Source organism: Mustela nigripes, chromosome 5, assembly GCF_022355385.1.
Source record: "Mustela nigripes isolate SB6536 chromosome 5, MUSNIG.SB6536, whole genome shotgun sequence".
Classification (NCBI taxonomy): domain Eukaryota; kingdom Metazoa; phylum Chordata; class Mammalia; order Carnivora; family Mustelidae; genus Mustela; species Mustela nigripes.
In genome coordinates this window covers 133,133,862-133,159,433 of record NC_081561.1, presented here as the reverse complement: position 1 = coordinate 133,159,433, position 25,572 = coordinate 133,133,862, and the positions used below count along the sequence as shown (strand labels likewise).

At 41.9% G+C, this 25,572-nt stretch overlaps 1 protein-coding gene and 1 long non-coding RNA gene across 4 annotated transcripts in view; one reads left to right on the top strand and one right to left on the bottom strand.

Moving 5' to 3' along the window:
- The window catches only part of NT5DC1 (5'-nucleotidase domain containing 1), a 138,471-nt gene extending 127,361 nt beyond the window's left edge, over positions 1–11,110 (bottom strand). For 2 of the 3 annotated variants that reach the window (XM_059401239.1, XM_059401240.1), the window contains exons 1-4: positions 10,876–11,109; positions 5,258–5,349; positions 3,733–3,804; positions 1,642–1,748 (exon numbers count right to left, since the gene is read on the bottom strand). In XM_059401239.1, coding sequence (XP_059257222.1) covers positions 1,642–1,748; positions 3,733–3,804; positions 5,258–5,349; positions 10,876–10,968 — 364 coding nt within the window. In that variant the 5' untranslated portion in view covers positions 10,969–11,109. Of the gene's footprint in view, positions 1–1,641; positions 1,749–3,732; positions 3,805–5,257; positions 5,350–10,875 lie in introns of all 3 variants that reach the window. The other variant, XM_059401241.1, reaches the window with a different exon arrangement.
- Positions 11,111–11,215: 105 nt separating this feature from the next.
- LOC132018379 (uncharacterized) lies at positions 11,216–18,355 on the top strand. The gene is made up of 2 exons (XR_009404519.1): positions 11,216–11,445; positions 16,783–18,355. It is a non-coding gene; the product is annotated as an uncharacterized LOC132018379 (long non-coding RNA).
- The last annotated feature ends 7,217 nt before the right edge of the window (positions 18,356–25,572 follow it).

Sequence of the window (25,572 nt, the reverse complement as noted above, 5' to 3'; positions counted from 1 at the left end):
CCCCCCCCCCCCCCCCCCCCCCCCCCCCCCCCCCCCCCCCCCGCGCCTTCAAAACCCTCAGATTGTTTTTCAGAGTCCATAGTCTCTCATGGTTCACCTCCCCCTCCAATTTCCCCCAACTCCCTTCTCTCTAACTCCCCTTGTCCTCCATGCTATTTGTTATGCTCCACAAAGAAGGCATCAAGCTTTCACTTATTATCTGGCAGAAACAATAATAGGCCTTTGTGATGCGTCACCACCGAGCACATAAACGGGAAACACCTCCCTAACCACCCCAAGTAAGAGGAGGTAAATTCCAAGCTCTTCCTCAGAGCGCTCCTGGGTAAACCGGGGGGACCAGAGGGAAGCCGCTGGCTCCAGGAGGGGGCGCTCTCCAGAGGGCAAAGTGGTGAGCAGCCGGCAGTCCTCCTGGGTGAACGTTCGTTTCCTGGCTGAGAAATATTTTAGTTCTTTAAAGTACTGTTTCTAAAGGATGTCAGAGTGAAACGCTTAGCTCCGCACCTGGCCTTTCTGGGAAAAAGTTATCTACGACTGCCTGCTTCTGGACAGACAACGGCCGCTCTCTGTTTTTAGCTGAGTAAAAGGCTACAGACACCCGTTAAACTGCCACCAGCCACTGGGACTTGAGATGTGTGAAAGCCTTCCACCTCGATCCCCAATGTGAAACCTGTTTTCCTCTTAACTTAGGTTACCAAGAGCAACGATTTCTTGACATTTTCATCTCAGGACAAAAACAACACAAACTCTCAAAAGGTGATGAATGTAACACAGCAAACCTAATTGTAATAAGGAGTAACTCCCAACTATTTTCAGGTCACTACATTTTCCTTTTTTAGGATTTTATTTTAAGTAATCTTTACTCCCAATGTGGGATTCGAACTCACAACCCCAAGATCAAGAGTCACATGCTCCACTGACTGAGCCAGCCAGATGCTCCTCAGGTTACTACGTTTTCTGAAGGAGATGAGTGCATTTCAAACGTGTAGTGTGAGAGAATATGGCACAAAAAATTTAGCACAAATGAAAAACCAACAATTATAATAAGGTCTATGTGTTTATAATAATGTCTTAATCATTCCTTATTAATTTATGTACATCAATGTCTACAAATCGTGCTGAGAAATCTTTTCATGTTTACACATGGTGAATTTCTTCAAAGACAGTGGGGGAAAATGGGTGAAATTATTTAAAATAAGGGAAAAGAAGAGATAAAGGCGGAAGAGAGAAGACAGCAGAGCTGGCAGTAAAGGAGAGAATTCAAGAAAATGAGACAGGTGGGTAGTATGCATGTGAGGAGAAATGGGTAAAGGAGAAATTAAAGCAGGGACTGAGCATGTAATAAACTGATAAAAAAAAATACAGATGACTGAGAAACGTATTATTCCTAGGTGCTAGCCTTTTTACTCTAGAACAAGAGAAGGTAAAAGGAGAATCAACAAAACCTAAAATAAATTAGAATCAATGCCAAAGAGATTCGAGACAGGTGTGGAAAACACACCCTATTCCCATCAGCCCACGGTGGCTCCCTTGTGCATCCTGGCCAACAGGAGGCAAGGACGGATGCTTCCTGTCCTCACGCTGCAGGTTCAAGGTCCCAGACCCCGGGGCGGTCATGGTGGCGCAGACCCACATGAGCCATACCTGATCGGCAAGCCATTCCCGCATCGGACATGAAGTGCTTCCACTCCTTCCCACCATACTCCTCTGCCAGCGCCTCGGGAGCCATCATCTTCGTGCCGTGGCTCGCCCTGGTTCGGGGAGATGGGGTACAATGCTCGTGAACGCCTCCTCTGATTACCCCTCCCTCTGGCCTTGCTATGGGTGGTCCCCCCGAAAATGAACCCAGTTTTCTTTTTGTCCATTTTCAACGACATGATTTATTCCTTTAGGGCTCTAGAAGGCGTTTCCTTAAGTTCTTTGTTCATTTCATCCACCAACTGGCAATTAAGTGATCAGGAGCAACTCACTCTGAGGTCTGGCCCATGCTAGCTGCTCTGGACCTATAATATCTAAACTATTTCTCCAGAAGAAAAACTCTTCCCTGAGAAGTTATTGTTTAACTCTGAAGTGAAGGTAGTCTCACTGGAATGATCAGAAACCACAGCAGAGACTGGGTGGCAGCCGTGGGGAGAACCAATAAGAGAAGGAGGGGGAAAGCAATAGGGTGAGAACAAATGGAAAAATCAAAATGGGCTCCTTTCTGTAAGAGGACAATGCTTTAGAAAGCTGCATGTAAAGATGGAAGGATCTGGAGTAGAACATAGGATGAGACAAGGAATCTGCTCTGCTGGAAGAAAGCAGGCATCAGGGAGATGAGCTAGTGAATCCAGGAGAAACTGCCTGGAGGGGGTCAGATCTCAGGGGAGGGACGCTGAGAGGGAGGAGAGACAGACATAACAATGAAAGAAAGAACCCAAACTGCAGAATGCTTTACATTCTTTGAACTATGACTGATGACAGCCAAGCACACTGTAAGAATCTGATGGTTGAGTTAAAGGTCATGGTCAAAACTGCATGGAGTATGTACGCATACGTACATACAAATGTATACATACACACAGAAGTTCTAGCCCTAGTTGCCCAAGGCAAGAAATGTGCAAACGGATAACAAAGTAGTAAGAGGTGAGGCCACACCAGCTCTAGTCATCTGAACCTTAGGACAAGGTCTAGGTACAACATGAGTTTATACTGTGCAGAAAGAATGATGTATCGGAAGGAAGAGTATGTACCAGGGATAATCCGTGTTGAGTGTTCTTTCCTTCAGCTCTGATCACGTTAATATAAATCACAAATCGCAGAGTCGTGACCATATTGACTTGCCTCTACTATCGTTCTTGGGGGCAGAAACAGATGCCCACTCCTCGCACCCTCTATAAGGCTCAGAGCAACGGTGGCAGCAGCTTCTCAACTGCTGGACCTGCTCTTCAACATTCAAAGTGCCCGGTACATGCGGAGGGGAGGGAAGGAAGGGAATCAGCACTGAGTGTGAAAAACGGAGACCAGTGAAGGTTGGAACTGACTAGAAAAACTTCCAGAAGGAGCTGAAATACAACATCAGTCCTGTACCCAGGAGACAGATTTGGATAAACAGAGAGAGGAGGAGAGATGTGCAGAGATCATCAACCCCACCCAACATCCATCTTCTCCTTCTTCCTTAATAAAAAGAAATCTAAGTTTATTCCAGGCAACTATGTACTTATCTAACACAACATAATCCCCAGACTCTTTTGCAGGAGGGGTGGGCAATGAGATGAAGCAAGTTATTAAAATTCTACTGGATTTCCTGCAAATATTTTTGGTGAGCTAAATTTAAGAGCTAGACTTTGAAGTTCAATGCTATCAGAACTGTATTTATTTATTTATTTTTAAAAGATTTTATTTATTTATTTGACAGAGAGAGAGATAGAGATCACAAGTAGGCAGAGAGGCAGGCAGAGAGAGAGGGGGTAAGCAGGCTCCCTGCTGAGCAGAGAGTCCGATGCGGGGATCGATCCCAGGAACCTGAGATCATGACCTGAGCTGAAGGCAGAGGCTTAACCCACTGAGACACCCAGGCGCCCCTATCAGAACTGTATTTAAATCGTTCAAACAATTCATACAAAGAAACATAGGCACACGATCTGTCATCTGATTGGTAAAAATAATAACCTTATTTAATCCGTACCTTAACGATCAAATGCTGTATAAAGTGTCCCGGAAAAATAGTTCTGACTTCACAGCTAATTTTATTACCTGAGCACAGTGCCATTATCTGCAAGTTTAATGAAATTCCCATCTTCCAGATCCAATGCCAAGCCCTTGCAACTAAAACAGAAAAGTCTGATTACCAATCAATTCATAGATTCAGCTAATCTAAGGAATAATAATCTATATTTTCAAAAAGTCACAATGCTAAAAAGGGATTCTTCTACCCACATGAATGATATATTAGTCAAACAAATAAAAATAGCCAAGAATCCTAAAATTAAGTACCATCCACAGAGCAAAGGAAACTGTCATGAGGGAAACTGAAAGAGAGCATGTTTAGGTTGTAAAATCCTTACGCTTTTAAAAAGGAAGAATTTAAAACTTAAAGAGAACAAAAAAAAGGGAACTCCATTGTATGTCTCTGCTGAAATGTACAAAATATTTTTCATTAAATAAGACATGCGCATGCCCAAATTTATAGACTGCCAGATATATCCAGGGTCTCTCCTATACTCTTCATAAATTGCCTCCATTTAGGTCAGGTTATAAAAACTTGCCCCCTGGGCAGGACATCTTATTGAAAACCACTAAAACAAAGTCAAATACTAAGGTTTAGGTTCCTCACTGTAAAAGACTTGCGGGATTTGGGGAGAAAAGTGGGAACAGATTCATTATTATGAATAATAAAAGCAAGGAGGTATAATGGCCACCAAATACCAAGAGAATTAAACAAAAAATGATGTGGTACTTTAGAAGGCTTGCTGACTCTGGTTCACAGTAAAACTTCCAGAGTCAGTAACATAATACTGAGATACCAGAGTCAGAATACCAGAATACCAGAATACCAGAGTCAGAAACACAATATTTGTTTCTTCTTTTTAGAAAAGGGATACATCAAAAAGGTCTAGCCAAATATTGCAGAAATATGTAATAGATGAACATCATTGTTCTAGAATTAATTCTGCATGTGTTTCTATGTGTTTTAGGATTATTATTAATTTTTAACTGAGCAATGTTTAAGTGTAGGATTTTTATTTTGTCGTTTAGATGAGGAAGAGAGAGAGAAAACAAGCCTTGGGAAGTAGAAAAACCTAACCCAGGAAAGGAGGAAGCAGTAGAATAGACATAGTAATGTCTATTCAAATTATAGAAAACCCAATGTTCCAGTTCAGACACTTATTCAAAACATGATGATTCTTCCTCTTCTATGGTTCTATAGAACCAATGTGCTGAAAGGCAATACAGCACATTTTTTTAATGAAAAAATGTAAATTTTAGAGACAGTTCTTAATAACCTCTGAAACTTAAGACAAACTTCAGCCATATACAAATACCAAATTAGTCAATAAGCTTATAGCTTATTTACATATTTAATTAAACAAATCTAATTTAAAGCAGAAAAGGCTTTGATTTATGAAACATAAAACTTTTAATACAGAAGGCATTTTTGTCCTTTGATTCAGTTTCACATTTCAATTTATGTCTCCACAGAAAAGGAAGCACTGAAGTTTACTCAGCAATATTTGAGAATCAGAAGGAATAGGAAGACCTTAAAAAAAAAAGAACTTACCAGAAATCCCAATCCTCTGGAGTCACAGTTAGCAATTCCTTGTCATACCCTTTCTCCTTGACCAGGAACTGAGCAAAGCTATTATAAATGAGCTATAAATAAGAAAAAGGAATAAATAAAAAACTCACTATTCATTCCTAATTTCACAGACCTGAAAACCTACTGGAATTACTCATGGGGCAGATGGGAGAGAGATCTCTCTAACTGTGAAGTTCTGCAGTTTAATCCCCCTTTAATGCAATCAATTTATCCACTGCTGAGAAGCCCAGGTAGCTACTGTGTCCTTTCATAGTGTAGAATTAGACCACCAGTATACAATTTTATAACCAAGGACAACGCTCAGTCTTACTCCTGAATTCTAAGGGTTGGAGATCATTAAGACTTGACAAAGCTTTGTAAACTTATTTAACAGATCACCACGATGATAAACTTATTGACTACTCTATCATTCCATCCATCCTCAGCTCATCCTTAGTGGATAGTGCTTATGGGGCACTGTTCTTCCCCAGTTCATAGATCATTCTCCCCTAAAGGACATCCAACTTGTCACTAAGTTGTTTTAGTTTTGTCACTGACACAGGGGAGTCTCAAAGAGAAATACACACGGGAACCAGGCAGATGACCTGAAGGAAGAATGAAGGGGCTTCCATCAGATACAGGAAATATCTCTCGTATCTCCGCCACAGGGAAAACTGAGGGAAAAGGACAAAGGAAACTTCTGGAAATAAGTACAAAGATAAACGGATCTTCTGATTCCTCAACGACAAAATCCCAAGTGTTTGAGTGATGTGTCTTATTTTTTTCTAAAGGGTTGGCTCAAATTTTTAGAGAACTGTGTATCCCACGTGAAAAGTAGGCGAAAGGTAGACAAAAGTCCACTCTGGCCCTACCCCATTCTCCTTCAAACAGTGTTCTTAAGTCAGCATCAGATGCACTTGAACCTGAATCTGAATACTGGCCTGGGGTCAGACTGAGCAGGGACCAAGATGATACTCCAGCAACTTGACCCTTCTACTCTCCGTGAACCCATAACCTCTTTGCCAGCATGAGGTGGCACAAAGCGGAGAGGGTCGAGACACAGCGAAAGGGACGGAAGAAGGCCTCCCTGAGGTGATGATGCTTACACTGACCCCTGAGAGCTGTAGCAGTTAGCTGGGTGAATCCAGAGGGAGGGAGCACGCCAAGTCCAGAAACCCAGAGGCCCGCACATGCCTGGGTTCGGGTGCGAGCACCAGGAGATGAGTGCAGAGAAATCAAAAGCTCCCTGTCAACTAGAGCTGTTCTCTGTCCTGAAGCTAATTAAAGTCACTATACATGTACTCCCATGCAATGCAGTGTGACCCTGAACCAGGTCAACTGATAATAGCTCACATTATGTCAACACGATATATCAACACTTCCCACCCCTGGCGGTGATTCAGAACCATAGTGACTGCTCTTAAAACCACCCAGAAATTTCAGACCTACAGGCGAGGGTGGGGTCCAGGTCAGGATTCGCAAAGCCCAGAGATGACTGAAAATCACTGGCTTTCCATGTTCTATGGATTTTTGTTCAATCATTAAAAAAAAAAAAAAGAAATGAAATAAAACATGTACTGAGTCACTATGAGGTCCAGAGTACGGTGGACAATAAAAATACACAGTACAGTGGACAATAAAAATACACATCATAATCCTGCCTCGCAGGAAGCCAGTGCTGTGGGATTAACAGATGTAAAGTGCTTTAGAGCAGTGCCTGACATACAAGTAAATTCAATGTAAATATTTGCTTTTATTATCAGTCTTAACCAGATATATATATAGATAGATCTATCTATCTATCTATATATATATCTCTATATATATCTCCATCCTTGATAAGTACTGTCTGCCCATTTCCATGGTAATAAATATCCCCACCATGGTCACTTTCAAGCTACCAATGGTTACTGACACCATTAATTTTGCCTCTGGTCGAGGCACTTTATTCAGTCCTGGACTTTCTCACCCCTTGGCAATCCTGATAAAGATATGGGCATGTGATTCCAATGAGGTTGGAAACCTTCCTAAGACAAAGGAGCCCTTTCCAGAAGGGCTGCCAACAGGGGCGTCCACAGCTGTGTTCCTCACCTCGTGGAGAAGTTTCTGTAATAGGAGAGAATGAGGTCAACGTGCTGGGAGAATGAGAATAGTGGTGCTGAGAACAATAAGGGAGTCTGTGCCTCTCAAACCTGTCCTAGTCCTGACGCCTTGGTTCTTGGACCTTTTTCACCCAGAAACCTTGATGGCACACGGCCTCCACGGGCAGCCCCCATCCTCCCCCCAGCCTTTGGGGTCACTGACTTGCTCCCAGTCTCCCGTGACTAGTAACACACACCACACAGCAGCTGCACACTGGTGTCCTGTAAGTTACATGCAGATCACAAATCAGGTTTGATTCCTGCTTCACGGTGCCAGATAAAATATGAAATACCTAGCTGAATCTGGTTTTCAGATAAACAACAATGAATTTTTTAGGATAAGCACATCCCCTGCAGAAGAAGCATCTGATAAAAATGTTTTTGTTATTTGAAATCCAAATTGAACTGGGTGCTCTGTTTTTTTCTTTGCTAAATCTGTCTCACAACCCTACAATCCTGCTGTTTGAAAATGAGCTAACGTTTAAAAATTCAGAGACTTCACATACAAGGATTTCTTTCTTTCTTTTTTTAAAACAAGTTCAGATCTCTAACTTATCTTAAAGGAATCAGATCTTTTAAGAGACTGAGCCCCTACTTCCTCACGGCAGATAGATGTTGGCAAAAGTTGAGTGTGGTTGTGTCTTCAGAAGGCAAACCCGCTCTCCTAGCTGCCCCAGGTCCCACTCCCACTCCCACATGGGGCTTAACTGCTGGCCCCATCCACTTCCGAGTCTGCAACCCCCGGAGAGCACAGGGGTCATCATTTCTAGGATGGCTTTCCTGAGTCCCCAGGTGTAGTAACACACCCAGTCCCACCTTTGCACACACTCTGCCCTTATTAAATGCCTATGACACTCATGGGAGAGGCCCTCGCACTGTTCCACGATGCAGTCACCACTGACTTCTCCAACATCTTCTCCTGCCATTCCCTGTCTGCTGCTGGATACCTGTACCTCCCGGAGTTCTCTCTGCTGGGTCTTTACCCTGGCTGTATTTGCTCTGTCCAAAGTGCTCCACCCTGCCTCCTCCCTGCCAGCTTTAACTCCTGTGTTGGTACCCAGCTCAAGCACCAGTCACTCCAGACAGCTCCTCTAGGCTTTGTGGCACATATAAAGCCGAGCGGTGGAAACAGAAGCCGGCTAGCAGGACGATCCTGGATAAGCTACTTATCCTTTTTGTGCCACCTTATCCTCATCTCCCAAACGACTGCGACAAAGCAACAACCTCACAAAGTTTTGTAAAGACCTAACCAGCTCATTTAAACTGAATGATTATTAGAATAGTGACTGTGCCATATTCAGTTATTAAAATATATTTTTTTTATTCAGTCATTCCACAATTACTGACTGAACCATTTTATGCCAAGCACTCAGTTCAGCACACAGAACACACAAGAGACTGTCAGAGATTCTAAAGTCAGGGAGCCATGACTCTAGATTCAAGGGGAAGATTCCAACAGGTTAACAGGAACTTTTAAGCTGTGTGTAAGTGCTTTCAGAAATTAAGGGTTTTATGGAAAATTGGAGGTGGGATGAGAAGGAAAGGGTAAACTTTAGGGGGCAGGGGAAAGCTTCCCAAAAGGAATGCTATTTCAGATGAGATCTGACAGAGGAGTTGGTGTGGTGGAGGGAAGCCCTCCAGGAATGATACTGCCTTCACTCCAGGGGGCCGAAACCAACTCAGCAGCATCTTTACCCAGTACAATGGCCACTTGGAAAGCCTGTGTCTATCTCTATATTCAGTTCTATTATGGTGCTCAGCAAGCACACTGCTGGCATTTCATAGAAGATTTCTGAACCAAAGAGGATCACACCTAACACCCTAGGTTACTTTCAATCTTTAAGCCTCCCTGATATTAGAGGAAGGTTTGTAGAAAAGAATCCTTGTCCTCGAGGATCTTGCATGCTGAGACGAGACCTGCACACAGGCACATAATGGGTTTAACATGAGTGGTTTAACAATATTTCCTTCAGATGAAGGTGGCCACAGAGGAGATGCAAGAAAACTCGCATTCTCTGGGAGGGAACCTGAAAGGCACGTGGGGAAGGAAAATATGAATCAAAGGTCTAGAAAAAGTAGTGGCTGAAGATCAAAAAGAAAAGCCTTCTCAACTTTCAGTATGACCAAGGAAACACCTGTATAGAAGGAAAGCAGAAAAGTGTAACAGCAGGAACAGTACACCTTTTTTATTTTTTAGCATCTGTGCATAGATAGCACATGAGCAACTCAGACACTGGGTTTTGACCTCTGACAGATACCTGAACCTCAGGTTGGAGCACTGACCTCACTGGGATGAGGAACAGCACTGGCTAATGTCTGTACCAGAGGCCCTGAGCTCTAACCATAAATGGCGAGGCTTAAAAATGGTTTGGATGGTAACCATAAAAGCACTTGTATGGGTCAGACACTGCTCTACGCATTATACATCTATTACTCCTCACTTAATTCTTGCAGCCTTTAGCCGTAAATCCGATTATTTGGGTCATTTTTGTGAATGGGGAAACTGAGGATTGAAAAAAAAGTTAAGTAACTTGCCCAAGGTCACAGAGCTAGTAATGGAGACGCTGGTGCCCTAGGCCAGGCAGTCTGGTCGTGGAGCCCTGCTCTGACCACGGTGCTCCTAGTCCGCTCTTTTAGAAAGCTTTGATGCTTAGATCTTTGGCTAAAAAAATTCCTGTTGATTTCTTACATCAGTTTCCGTATGAAACCAAAGGAACCGGGGAGGAAAGGTGATTCACCTGAGGGTGTGGAATCAGACATACTTCACTTCCCCTTCTTTCCAAAGGCCTGGGAGGACCCCAGCTTAGTAGGCTGTTGTTAAGATTAGAACTTACTCAAAGGGGGCATGGTGCCTGTAGGAAGTGGGCAGTAAAGGTTCATTTTTGTCTCTTGGTAGAAGACAAAATAGGGGCTATCATTCTAACGACTTCTCGGCTAGCGTTCCTTCCCATACACCACGCAATCTCTCCCTGACTGCAGTGTTTAAGAACTGACAGGTGGTCGCACAGACACGAAAAGGGAAAATGCACACCCGGAAAATACGAGTCCAGGTGGCTGTCCTGGAGCGCCGCTGGAGCCCAGAAGGACCAGCAGCGAAGTTCCAAGGCCAGGGATCTGCAGCAGACACCCCCAGTTGCCCTGGCCCCGCCCCGCCTTCTGTCCCTGGAACCGCTTCTCCCGGCCGGTTCTGCACGGCTCGCCCCTCGGCCCCTTCTCCTCCCCACGGCTCTTCTCCAAGTTGGCTCACAGCTGGGCACAGCAAGCCAGTGCGGAGCGCGCCGGCAGGGCCCCGGGGACGCACACTTCCGCCCGGCCTCGCGGTGGGAGGCCGGGTTCTGCGCAGGGGCGTGGCGGCCGCAGGCCCCCGGCGGCGCTCGCCGCCCTGAGCCCCGAGGGAAGTCCGGCCCCGGCCGCCAGGGAGGTGCTCGCCGCGCGCCCCGGGCAGCCCGCGCCACTCACCAGGGCGCTCTCGGGCAGGTTGTAGCGACACAGAGTGTGGTCCAGGTCGAAGCCGACCACGTCGCAGGCGGCCAGGGAGAAGTGCTGAGCCATGGCTGCGCTGGAAGCACTGGAGAGCGCCTCGGGCGCCGGGAGGGTGCGAGGAGCCCGCGGACGGGACGCTGCGGGACGCTGCGGGGATGGGACCGGACGGGACCGGGGCGGGGCGGGGCGGGGCGGGGCTGCGGCCACCCCCGGGACGCAGCGCGTCGGCCTCCAGCGCTTCCCGCGCCCGCGAGCGCCGCCCCCGGCCGCGCTTCTCCCCGCCTCCCGCGCGGCCCGCCTGCCCGCGCCGCCCCCGCCGCCGGCTGGGCTCCCGCCGCCCCCCGCCGCTCTCCCCGCCCCGCAGTCCGGAAGGCGGGAGGGCCGCGAGCCCCTCCACCTCTGCTGGAGCTGGGGGTGCCCGTGAGTCCCCGTGGACGCAGAACCTTTGCCACAAAATTAACCGGGGCTCCCCGTCGTTTTCAAGGTGCCCCAGAAAACAGGACACTGTCAAGTTAGACCCGACCCTTTGCTCTAGTGCGGGATAAGGTAAGGTTATGGCGACGACAATTCTATTCACGAATATCCTCTGACACAGTTAGCCTAGAATTGGGGAGCTCTCGTTGCCCACGTGCTCTCTAAGGTTTGAATATTTCGTTGCTCCCTAAGTTGTTAAAAGACCTTTCACTATCTCCCCTTCTGGAGTGCATTAGAAAAGAAATTTATTAGAAGTTGAAGGACCATTTTTGCAAAATGACGCTGATTAAAGGAATCAACGTTGGCTATTTTTGTTACTTGATTATCTTATTTTTTTTAATATGGATGAATTTTTCTGTGAAAGGACAGCAGAAAGTTGATAGAACATGCTACAGAGCAGAGAACTTTCTGCAAACAGACGGCTTTAAGATTTATAGAGCACAAAATGGTTCGACAATAAACTGAATTCTCTCACGGACTGTGTATAGCTGGTATGATTTTAGATGTACAGGAGAAAAGTTATATACAATGTTGCTTAAGGTATTTCACTTTGAGAACCCATATGAAAGGCTAGGTCTTGGAGATCTTTAAAATTATTTAAAAGAGAAAATACAATATAAATTTAAAAAAGAAAATGTAAGTTCATTACCTTTGTATTTCTTATGTGTTAAGTTTAAAAGAACATTGTCCAATGGAAAAAAAATCAATAGTTATGACATAATGAAGATATAATTCATTGAGAATTACATTTAACCCTTACGAATACTAACCCTTATGAGGCCAATAGACCAATCAGGGGATTAATTTAGTGCAATAAATAATTCAATTAGGTAAGACACTTATTATACCTAGTGGGCCCATTTGAATAAATTGAATACTTGTTCCATTATAACTCTTAAAAGCCCCAAACAGATCTCTCTGGAATAGGAAGAGGAAAGAAACCTCAAGAAGATTGAGCTCTTCACTGACCGGTCTGGTCACAGTCCAGCAGCCATATTTTTAATGTCTGTGAGTCAAAAAGAGGGGCCTGGATTGATTCACAGTTTGTACATATTTCCCTTTATGACTCTGTTGTCCGTGAAGCATTGATGTTAGTGTTCCTCTTTGCCCCTGCGGTGGGCCTGCCAATGTCAAAGTGCCAGGTAGGCTATACACTGAAGGCCACAAGTTTCCCTGAAGGGTAGACACTTTAGGGAGTTCCCTTAGTAATATAAATGTACAAGGGCATTTGTTGCCCAAGGGAAGAGTATGAAAAGGATGGTTTTTCCTGATGTAAGTGTCCCTGGGACTGGGGTTGGCCCTTAGACTTGGATAGGCTCAACAACAGACATTTCTACTTGCTAAGTGACATGTCTTAGATTCCTCAAGTCCTGTCAAAGAGCTCTCTGCTAGAGACTCTAGGCATTTACACTTTGTGGGAGAATTTAGGAAACAATACCCTCCAGGCATCCCTAGAGCTCTTACCCCTCCTTGACCTGTAGTCACCTGTCCAGGCTTCTAGCTCAAACCTCGTTCTAACTCCTTTAAGAACATGTGGGATGGTTCCCTCTCCCACCCCCGACTCCTTACCTAACCCTGAACCTAAATACATTCACTTTTCTTCATAGGGCTTATTTTCAAATAAAAATATTTACTTTTTTTTCTAATACATTAAACTTCTATCACAGGTACTGATAAAATACCACAGCTGTTCTAGTATCAATCAATCAAGAGTTCCATGTTCTTAGACCAATTAATTTCTGTTTCTTTGAGTGCTAATATTAAGTATATCAGTGTTGTGGTCTGAATTGTCCCTCCCTTCCCAAATTCATATATCGAAGCCTAAGCCCCAGTGTGACTATTTTTGAAGATAGGGACTTTGAGTATGATTAAATGAGGTCATAAGAGTAGGGCCCTAATTTAATATGATGGTTTCAAAGAAGAAGTGACACCAAATACACTGTAGGCATGGAAGAAATCCCATGTGAGGATATAAGGAGAAGGTTCAGTCTGCAAGCAAAAAAGGAGGATTTCACTAGAAACCTACCCAACTGGCACCTTGATCTTGTGCTTCCAGCCTCCAGAGCTGTAAGAAAATAATTTTCTCTTTAAGCCACCAAGTCTGTGGTATTTTGTTATGGCAGTCTCAGCAAACTAAGACATTCAATAAGGAGATTTGACCCCAACCAATGTTGTTGGGTCAAATGTAGTAAATAGTATTTGCATTTGAAAGATCCCTAAATGACAGGAACTTATGCTTAATTTTTTTTTGCTTAGGCTATTTGTTGGTTTTCAGGATCTTGGTATTTTTATTTGAGTATAATGTTAATACTATGTTGTGAAATTTTAGGTTGTTTTTTAGTATTCTATGTATGGAGTTTTCCTTTTCATGCAAAAGTTATGAAATAATGTAGAAATGCTCAGAATAAGTTATATTTTTGCTGATTTTCTAGGATTGAATTTCATCATTACTACTGACCTATATTTAGACCTATATCAATAGACCTATATTTTAATACAGTAAATACTGTAACTTAGCGACTTTAACCTTAGGTGTGCCTTTTTACTTTTATTTACCTAAATAATTTATGATCAGCTAGCTTGTTTTAGACTTTAAAATAACTCACAAAGTGATCTTTTGTGAATTTAAAATACTGCAATTTGATGTCTACATAATAAATGTTATTTACCAAACTGTTATTTGGGGGCAGGGAGAGGTTTGTTTGTTTATTCTTTTGTTAGTTGAAAATATGTTTTTCTGGGGTGCCTGGGTGGCTCAGTTGGTTAAGCCTCCAACTCTTGATTTCAGCTCAGGTCCATGATCTCAGGGTCGTGAGATCAAGGCCGTCGTTGGGCTTGGCACTGGACGTGGAACCTGCTTAAGATTCTTTTTCTTCCTGATCCCCCCAAAAAAGACCATATTTAAAAAAAGTGTTTTTCTAAATACTCCAAAGTAAACATTGTAATGTTAACTTTTTGTACAACTTAATTGCCACATCTTCCCTGGATCCCATAATTTGCTTACAGGGAAGCAATAAAGTTTATTTAGTAATTTGAAAAAAATATAAAATATTTAAATGCTTAAAAATTAATCTCTGTAGCCCTTAAATATTAGTCTTCTAGCTGAATAGGACCAAAAGCTGATTTGTAATACTGGGCAGTGGCCTTAAGATGGCAGTAGTTCTGCATTAGGAATATTTTTCATTTGATTTTTTTAGTAATTTAAAAATCCTTCAGTTTCTTAATAAAAAACAAAGTGATTTTCTACTTTTCCTTTCTGCTCTTGCTGCAAGAAGAGACGCTTACTTAGAAATTTTACTGTGGTTTTTGTGGTGTGTATATATTTATTTTATTTTTGTGTGTGGGTGTATTTATTTTGGATGTTGGAAGGAGAGAATGTGGTGGGATGAAGTCCTTTGGTAGGAAACTTTGTTTTTTGAAGGTATAGTAATTAGTTTTTTAAATTTAGTTTATTTCTTTTTTTAAATTAAATTTCATTTTTTTCAGTGTTCCAAGATTCATTGTTTATGCACCACACCCAGTGCTCTATGCAATACGTTCCCTTCTTAATACCCACCACCAGGCTCACCCAGCCCCCCACCCCTCTCCCCTCAGTTTGTTTCTCAGAGTCCACAGTCTCTCCTGGTTCATCTCCCCCTCTAATTTCCCCCAGCTCACGTCTCCTCTCCAGCTCCCCATGTCCTCTGTGTTATTCCTTATGCTCCACTAGTAAGTGAAACCATATGATAGTTGACTCTCTCTGCTTGACTTATTTCACTCAGCATAATCTCCTCCAGTCCCATCCATGTTGATACAAAAGTTGGGTATTCCTCCTTTCTGATGGAGGCACAATATATTCCATTGTATATAAGGACCGTATCTTCTTTATCCTTTCGTCTGTTGAAGGAAGGGCATCTTGGCTCTTTCCACAGTTTGGTGACTGTGGCCATTGCTGCTATGAACATTGGGGTACAGATGGCGCTTCTTTTCACTACATCTGTATCTTTGGGGTAAATACCCAGCACTGCGATTGCAGGGTCATAGGGAATTTCTATTTTTAATTTCTTAAGGAATTTACACACTGTTTTCCAAAGTGGCTGCACCAACTTGCATTCCCACCAACAGTATAAAAGGGTTCCCCTTTCTCCACATCCTCTCCAGCACTTGCTGTTTACTGTCTTGTTGATTTTGGCCATTCCAACAGGTGTAAGGTGGTATCTCGATTCAGGAAACTTCTCATTAAGGTTGTATCTCAATAAATAACTAAACGTGTAAAATATGAAATGAGTCCCTCTTGCAGAGAGAGCTAAAATACCAAATGGCAGAATTGTGATTCAGCAAGATCTCTTAGGATATAGCAGTGGATTGAAATTTAATTGGTTAAGACATGTTGTGTTTTAGGGTCAGATTCAAACAATCTAATAGTGTATTATGGGGAATCTTGATTCATCAGCAGTTAAGTTAGAAGTACAATGCGGATAAACTCAAGGTGAACTCAGCTAGTTCTGGTTTAAACTGAATTTCTCTTTGACTATCAGTCTTTCTTTCTTCTTTGCTGTCTTTCTGGGAGGCGTGGGGGTTCTAAATTGCAGCAGGGCTAACATAGCATCAGCGAGTCCAGGAATAGACTTCGGGTCCTTGGCTAATGGCATCCATACATCTGCTTCTCCATCCCTGTCAGTGTTTGGTTACCTCTGGCCATGGCATCCACCCTGTCAGCAACTATGACTGCTGCATTAAACTCTACAGTATCCCTACTTACAGCATCATCCCGAAAATTTTTAGCTTTGATCCAAACCATGAGACCATTTTAAGGTTGCCATTCCACACTCATTCAACCTCTTCTCTCTTGAGGAGTCCCAGGAAACCTTCACAGAAAGCTTTTGGCTTTGAAGCCACAGCAAAGGAGGGTCCGTATTTCGCCGTGGAAAGGTGGGGTGGTTACCTCAGACCCCTTCTATCCGGATGGGAGCCACCGTTTCTACTCGAGTGATGGCTCTCTGTTACCACAGGACACTCCTTAAAGCAGTTTTCTCTTAGAATGCAGAACGAAATACTCTGCTTTTGGATCCTCAAACTCATGTGGAGGTTTCTGTTGTTTCTCATGGGAGGGATTTAACCTCACAATGCGATAGGGTGTAGGGTCTCTTCCTCTGAGAGCCATACAAATGATCCACTTTAATGCTGCCCATCCTGTTTCCTGAGACTAACATTGTCAGATAAAATATTGAATGCCTAATTAAATTTGAATGTCCCAAATATCCCATGAAACCTAGTATTAAAGAAACTATTTGTTGTTTCTCTGAAATTCAGATATAAATTGACATACTTTATTTTTATTTCCTAAATTTTGGCAACTCTGAGACATATACTTTGTATCTATTCTGAAACCAACTTAAAAAAAAACTTTTTATAATTTTTTTCTTGCAGAAAGCCCAGAACTTGAAAAAACAGATGTATCCTGGCAATTGTTATGGGCTGAGTTGTGCTTCCCTCAAATGACTGTGTTTAACTTGAGGGGCTGTAGGGGCTCTCTTTGGACATAGGGCCTTTAAAAAAGTGATCAAATTAAAATGAAGCTCTAGGGCAGACCTGATCATTTTGACTGATGTCCTTTTAGAAGAGGAAATTTGGACCCACAAAGAGAGAACCAGGGGTGTCACGCACAGAGGAAGAAAGACCATGTGAGGACACAGCAAGAAAGCAGTGGTCTGCAAGCCAAGGAGAGAGGCCTCGGGAGAAATCAAACCTGTTGACATCTTAATGTTGGGACTTCTAACCTCCAGAACTGTGAGAGATAAATTTCTGTTGTTTAAGCCACTCAGTCTGCAGTATTTTGTTATGGCAGTCCTAGAAAACGAATGCAGCCTTCGAGACAGTTTTTCTACTTTGAGAGTCTCAAGTCCATGCTGGAATACAAAACCAAGAAATTGTCTGCCACAGAACATCTTCCTCCGTCTGAGGGCTGGGCCTAGCCAAAACTTTTACCATTTTCTAACTGGTGGGGAAATTTTGAAACAAAGAAATCTGTTAATATTTTAACATTATACTAGTATGGGTAAAATATCTAACCAAAGATAATGGATACATTCAAGTCAGGCTTTCATAGCTAAGGTTTGGTATTCCTAAGGAATTATGGGAGACTTAGATATTTTTGGAGGCTGGTTGGCATTTTGGTGATAATAGAAGCAAAAAATATGTGAGCCCAGTGAAATGATTGTTCCTTCCATGGATGGCCCTTATTTTCTTTTTCTATTTATGTTTTGATTCCAAATTTTCAAATATTTAAGTGTGTTAAAATTTTTTATTATCAAGGGCATCCAAATATGCACATATTTTAGGAATGCCTTATGAACTGTGATCCAGTCAGTGTGAAGTCCCCCTTGGCTTGGGTGAGGATCTATACATTCTTTGTCTCCAGGGCTCTTGAGCAGCAAGTTTACTTTTTTGACTTAAGTGACTGGATGCATCTCACCTGTGTATTTTCATCTTTGATCTTTCTCCGTTTATGTATTTCTCATGCTGTACTAGAGTGTAATTAAAGGAATAACAAGTGCCCTCCTAAGTTGATATATTTTGATTCTTTAATTACTTTGTTTCAGTTTTCTTATCTATAAAATTAGATACTTGAAAGTTTTCTTAAAAGTAATTATATCTCTTTAATATTTGAAAATAAGGTATGGAAAATTGAGTATCTCATGCTCATCCACACTTCTCCACTATTGTTTTTTTTTTTCTCCTCTTAACAAAAATATTCCACAACAGCCCCTTTTGAAAAGCAATGTGTAAATGAGTATCAGTAGTCTTAGAAATGATTTATTAGGTGCCTGGGTGGCTCATAGTTGGTTAAACATCTGCTTTGGCTCAGGTCATGATCCTCAGGGTCCTAGTTTGCCATCAGGCTCCCTGCTCAGCTGGGAGTCTGCCTCTCCCTCCCCCAGCCCTGCTTGTGCTGCTTCTCTCTCTCACAAAAATAAACAAATAAAATCTTTTAAGAAAATGATTTATTATTTGTTGACTATTTAATCCGATTCTAGGCATCTAGGATTTCTGTTCCAGAAAAATCTCAGGTAACAGGCTAACTTCTGGACAGTGACTGTGTAACAGTTTTTCTTTTCTTGGCAAAGTGAAAGGATTAATGGATTATTGCTATACCTAACAGGTAAGACATACTTACTGCAAGACTCTAAACCTTTCCTCTCAAAAGCAAATATAAAACAATGGAATGCGTTAGGATCCTGTGGGAAATCTCTTTGTGTATTCAGAAGTGGTACTAACATAGTTTTTCATAGTTTGCCCTACTCTATGTTTCAGCTAAACATTCCAACCATCATTCCTCTACAGCGGACTTTTGAGAAACATCAATTAATACAAAAGAAGGCAGAAAAAAAAAAAAGGAATGATGAATAGGTGAGAGCAATGGGTAGTAAGTAACAATATGGTAAACTTACACACAAACATATTGATAATTATACTAAGTGTAAATGACCTAAAAAGAGATGAAAAGGTATGTAAGACTTGACCAAAACAAGATTTAAGTATATGCCATTTAAAGAAACATGCTTTTAGACATGAAGACATAAAGAAATAAATACTGTTTGAAAAAAAAAAATCGAGATGCAATATAAGATATTTGCCATCAAAAACTTTAATATAGTGATATGCTTTTTAAATTTTAAGATGATTTCTATTTAAATATGCAGTTAAAACACATAAAGATATAAACAAAGGACTATTGCTTAGTTTCTAAATTTTTGTAGTATTGTATCTTTCTAGCTAACAAAATCAGTTTAATTTGTTTATGAAGCAAAAAGAAAATCATGTAGTATCTCTCCTATCTTGGGTTGAAGTTTGCCTTTAAACCTCCTTTCTCCTTTATTCTTCTCACCCGCCCGCTCACTCGAACTGATACTGGGATTTGTGGAGAGCAGCAACCACAAACGCGTTCTGGTTGGCCAATGTGGGTTTCCATGAGATAGGTGTTCCCAATCCAGGCCACATGTTCCCTTCTTCCCACACTTTCCACTCACAGGTGGCTCGTGGTCCTTCAGAAACATGGCCGGGCATGTTAGAAGCAGGGATGGGCTGTAAAAGGAGCAATTGTTTGGTCATTTTGTGGTTGCTGCTTTCACCATTTTCAATGAGATGAAGCATTGATTTTGCCCACATGACCTAGTTCTATCTCTATGCCCACATTCACTAGTTAGAAATGGAGTTGGATAATAAGAAATCTCACTTGTGTAAGGTGCACATCTCCTGGCACTGTTTAGTCCAGCATTACCTGTAGTTTGAGAACCAAGCAAATGGGTTTGCACTCAAGGACAGATTACCTTATTAAAGAACCAATCAGTCATTCATTTTTAAATTCTTACGGAGTTTGTCAAATATCCCTGGCTTTGTTTGCTCTGGGCATCAGAATCCCATCGGCAGTATTAGTTAGATTTGAGAAATTGAACAATGATAATACCTGAGAAGAAATCTTGGACTAGAGACTTTAGGAAGCTACTAAACATTTTAGCTGAAAATGACTTCACTCATATTACATACTCTATGGTGCACAATTATACATATGAACATATACAACAGAGATTTTATGTACTGATTTTTGACATTATTTCCAACTTCCTTGTCCTTAAGAAGTTATCAGAAATTTTTGTTATGGTAAGATAACAAAAGTCCAAGCTTTCTCTTCTTCCAGAAATAGTTCATTTTATCATTCTTGTTCCACACCCATGTGCGCTAAATATTGAGGTCTCATGTCTATTCCCTTATTAATGTTCGTAGAAAATTCATAGTTACTCAGAGGTTAGTGTAAGTACTGCATCTTTCTCATGAATGGGGTGTCCTGAAAGCAGAGCCTGAGATGAAAACGTGGCTGTAGGTGGCTTATTAAGAGGCAGTCCCAGGGGTGCCTGGGTGGCTCAGGGGTTAATAAGCCTCTGCCTTCGACTCAGGTCATGATCTCAGAGTCCTGGGATAGAGTCCCACAGCGGGCTCTCTGCTCAGCGGGAAGCCTGCTTCCCCCCCTCTCTCTGCCTGCCTCTCTGCCCACTTGTGATCTCTCTGTCAAATAAATAAATAAAATCTTAAAAAAAAAAAATTTAAAAAAAAAAAAGAGGCAGTCCCAGAAATCAGCAGTGAAATAAAAGAATAAGAGCCAGTAACAATATGAAGGGATAACAGGGTCACTGTTGTAGGCAACAGTGCTTTAATTCCACTGGGATGTTCCATGAAACACAGAGAATCCTTCCCATAATTGTACACCAGAAGGAAAGTCTGACCATCTGTTGGTTCCTGTTCTCTTATACTTGAGGGATGCTGGCTGACTTCTAGGTTGTGTGTGAGTTGGAGCAGCCCCCTTAACCTCTGAGAGATCCTCAGGCCCAAAGGAGAAAGACCTTGAGTGGCTCTGTTGAGGTAGGATACTATTTTTTTTTTAATTTTTTTTTAAAGATTTAAACACATGTTTATTGAGAAACTATCGTGTGCCAGGCATTATGATAGATACCAGAATACAAAAGTAGACAATGGTAACTTCCCTGGAGGCACCTTCAGTTTAGAGAGGGAGATTATGTATCTAATAATTAGAATACCGTACATAAAATGGAGAAGCTAGTCTGGCATGGCTTCTTAACCTCATGCTGCTTACTCTGCCCAAAATATTCTCTCTTCCTATATTAGAGTTCCCCAGGAACACTGAATCAATAGGGTGTGTGTGTGTGTATGGAGAGAGAGAGAGATTTATTATAGGAGTTGGCTCATGCAATTATGGAGGCTGAAATCTGCTGTCTGCAAGGTAGAAAAGCAGGGAAACCAGTAGTATAATTCAGTTCAAGTCCAAAGCCCTGAGAACCAGGAGCCCTGACATCTAGGGCCTGGGGAGGGTGAGTTTCCCAGCTCAAGCAGCGAAGAGTAAATTTGTCCTTTCTCCACCACCCCCATTCCTCTGCCTCGGTTTTTTTGTTTTTGTTTTTGTTTTTCCTGTTCAGGTCCTTATCAGGTTGGACTATGTCTAACTTCATGGGTGAGTGCAAACTTCTTTACTCAGTCTACTGATGCACATGTCTTCCAGAGACAGGCATAGACGCATGCAGAAATGTTTCACCAGTTATCTGGGCATCCCTTAGCCTGTCAAGTTGGCTCAATAAATTAACCATCACGCCTTCTTTTATTTGTTGATTTCCATTACCATGCAAGCTACCACCCACATCACCCTTGGAAAGAACATTATTTCGTTTCGCTGCAGGAACCTAGAGATATCTTCTTGATGGTTTTATTAATATTTGGCTTTGTGTCAGGCTTTTCTAGTAGCTCTGTTATTTCAGACTGGGAACTGGGTTTTGTTCATCTTTGTATCTCAATTCCTAGCGCACAACCTGGTACATAATGGCCATTGAATGAACGAATGAATTTCCATTTCCTAATTTCTCTATCTTCATCCATTGTGAAATTTTGAGTGAGTGCCAGGAGGTACCTACTTGGAGGCAGAAGGCTCTGTGTTTGACTCTGAATCCCATGTTCTCAGTAATCAATAAATCAGGATTTACATTTCACAGGTTTATAATAAAGATTTTAACTGCTTGGAGGGGTGCCTGGGTGGCTTAGTGGGTTAAAGCCTCTGCCTTCAGCTCAGGTCATGATCCCAGGATCCTGGGATCGAGCCCCGCATTGGGCTCTCCGCTCAGCAGGGAGCCTGCTTCTCCCTCTCCCTTTGCCTGTTTCTCTGCCTAATTGGGATCTCTGTCTGTCAAATAAATAAATAAAATCTTTTTTAAAAAAAGATTTTAATTGCTTGGAGCCACAATCTTCAGGTGGCATTCTGACAACCATTAATTTTTAGTCGTGTCAAATACTAGTGTAAGTATCAGGCACTGATTTTCTGTTGGATATTTGGTAGACTCTTCACATCTTACACTAAGAGCTCACATGCAGGCTATATAATCACAGGGTAAAAATGGCCTAAGCCAACATTTTGGGAGCCTAATAATTAACTTACCAGCTACACTTAATTTTTAATAGTACATCAATCAGAAAAATTCTTATTTTAAAGACTGGTGTTTTATCATGAAGGTCACAGGATTCTCCAAGTTTCTATTACTAGATTCTGTCTATACTGAGATAACACTGCCTACTAAGCTCTCTTCATTATGACTGTTGACCCTTGGAAAGTACTCGCTGTGATTTATTCTTGTTCTAAAAGCTCTATTTTAAAACTGTCATTTGGACATGCGAAGAGTTCTTAATGAGAATGTTGGAATAAATGCTCTTGCTAGTGAAGTTGTCAATATATGCATAATTTCTTATTAGTCTTTTCTGGAAATTAGCCAGGTAAGAAATATAAACAACATGTCCATTTTCTCCTTTTGTCTTTCTCCTTTTTCACCCCCCGGAATGAAAGTACTCTGAGTAGAGTAGACCCGTGCTGCACAATCTCTGGGTCCGCATGTGTCCTCCTCCACCCCTTCGCTCTCTCCCTCTGGTGTGCCTACCTGCGTGCCTACCTGCGCAGGACCTGCACACGACCCGCGCACGGGCACCCAGTGCATTTGCATGTGGGCGGGGCACTTGTCAGTGACTGGAAAATAGCCAGCGTTATTGAGCTGCTTCCACGTGCCAGACACTGTGAAGGGCATTAAATAATGATCTCACTTAATCACCAAAACATGAAATATACTCCTTTTACAGATGAAATTCAAATCCTGATCTTTGTGACAGGAAGCCAGCCCCTTTTGCTTTTCTTAAAGCTCTATTTCATTTTTCCATTTGAATTTTTCCTTTAGACTGAAGTTATTTCTGCACAAAACATATGTGTGTGGTGACACCACAAAAAAAGAAGCAAAGAGAATGAAAGCAAAAATTTCCTTTCACCATTGCTCAATACATTATCATCCCCCCACCCCCACCCGGGAAGTAACTGCTCTAACTTGAACATATGTTCTTACAGACTTATCCCAGTATACACAATGTATATACATAATGACAAAGAATATTTTCAGGGGCACCTGGGTGGCTCAGTTGGCTAGGTGTCGGACTCTTGATTTCGGCTCAGGTCATAATCTCAGAGTCGTGAGAACAAGCCTTGTGTGGAGCTCCATGCTGAGTGTGGAGCTTGCGTAAGGGTCTGTCTCCCTCTCTCTCTGCCCCTGTCCCCTGCCTGTGTGTGGGTATACTGTCTCTCTAAAAGATAGATATAGATATATTATATATCTATATCTATCTTGTATATATATTTATTTTTTTTACACATGTATGTATTTGTATTTATACACTTGTATATTTATCAACCTACCACAGTTCTCCCTTCACATTTCCCATACCTTGATTTTAGCTTCTAGCTCATTGTAATGTTTCAATTTCCACTTCTTATTTTTTAATGATTATAACACTCTAGCCTCTCGATTCCTTTAACTTCTCTTCTGGGATGGTCTTATCACTGACACTATTACTACCCTCTTCTCTTCTTCCAGCTCACGTCCTCTTTTCCAGCTCCAACCCTTTGAGTGCACTGGTGTCTACAGTCCAATGACTGCCACCTCCTTTCACTGTCTTTTACTGCTATTATGTTCTCATTTTTTTTCCCCCAGCTGAATATTCATGGAGAATCATTATAATCATTTAATTGATACATCCTTAGAAAATCATTATAATCATTTAATTGATACATCCTTAATTCCTGTATTCCTTTCTCATCTCTTTAAACTAGTGAAAGATCACATTCTGGTAGTGGTAAATACTAAAAACAACATAAATCTTCTTGATAGATAGAATCTATCTATCTATCTATCTATCTATCTATCTATCTATCCCCTTTGCAATATGACTGCAACCCCTCACGTGAGGCTAGAATCTCTTTCTCCTTGAATCTGGTCTAGGTTTGTGAGTTGCTTTCAGGAACAGCATGCAGTAGAGGACATTTTGTCAGTGCTGAGCCTGAGTTACAAGAGGTGTTGGGGGATTCCACATTCATTTTGGGAATCCTGCTACTGCTGGGTGAATAAGTTTGGGTTACCCCAAGGGATGCTGAATCATTATGTCAGTCCACTCCAGTCATCCCAGCCCATAATCAGTAAAATACCAGACATGTGAGCAAGGCCATCCAAAATCGGTGGGTCCCTAATGACCTATGAGCTGACCTTAGATCAGGTGTGAGCCCAGCCATGAGCAACCAAGCCTGGTTCACATCAAGAAGACAGTCTAGCTGATTGTAGATTCCTGAACAATAATAAATATTGTTTTAAGCAACTGAGTTTTGAGGTTACTTGTTAGGCAGCAGAGGGTATCACATATACAGGTTAAAGTCAACTCTATTAGTTCTTAGTATTTACACCTGAGCAGCTGATCCTGGCTGAAGAAAATATACACAACCATTGCACACGTATTTCAATGAGTAATTAATGCTACTCTCTGTAATAATATGTTAATGCTCTGATGCATTCACTCTACTTCTGTTCTAAATGATTATTTTATAGTTTCCTCTTGTCACATCATGTTCCCTCATCTTTACTCTCAAGTGTTGACCCAAGTTCTATTTTTCTGGAAAAATACCCAGTACCAACTAGCATACATAGTTAGGTACTCTGCCTTGCCTCCTGTTACTGTAGAGCAGTGGTTCTTATGTTGTGATCCCCAGATCGGCAGTAGACCATGGGAACTTGCTAGAAACAGAAATTCTTGGATCCCACTGGAGAATGACTGAATCATAAATCTGGCCCTAGGACTCAGCAAACATATTTTTAACAAAACCTCCACATGTGAAGTTTGAGAAGCACTGCTATAAATTGTCTACATATACATGTAAAGCCAGCCCTCTCCTTGAACACTGCTCATCCTCTCAGAAATAGTACTTTTTCCCCTTGCCTGTAGTATTTTTCATTTCTACTAAATCATCTCACTGTCATATATACAAATGTGATGTTATTTTTTTCATTTTTTTAAAAAAGATTTTCTTTATTTATTAGAGAACGAGAGAGAACCTGAGAGGGGAGAAGGTCAGAGGGAGAAGCAGACTCCCTGCAGAGTTGGGAGCCAGATATGGGACTCGATCCCGGGACTCCAGGATCATGACCTGAGCCGAAGGCAGTCTCCCAACCAACTGAGTCACCCAGGCACCCTATTTTTCTCATCCTAAAACAAATTGATATTCCGTTTCTCTGCCCCACTTTTATGAAAACTGAAATAGTTGTATTCCTCACTGCCTGTGATCCCTTCTCTCGTGCTCTC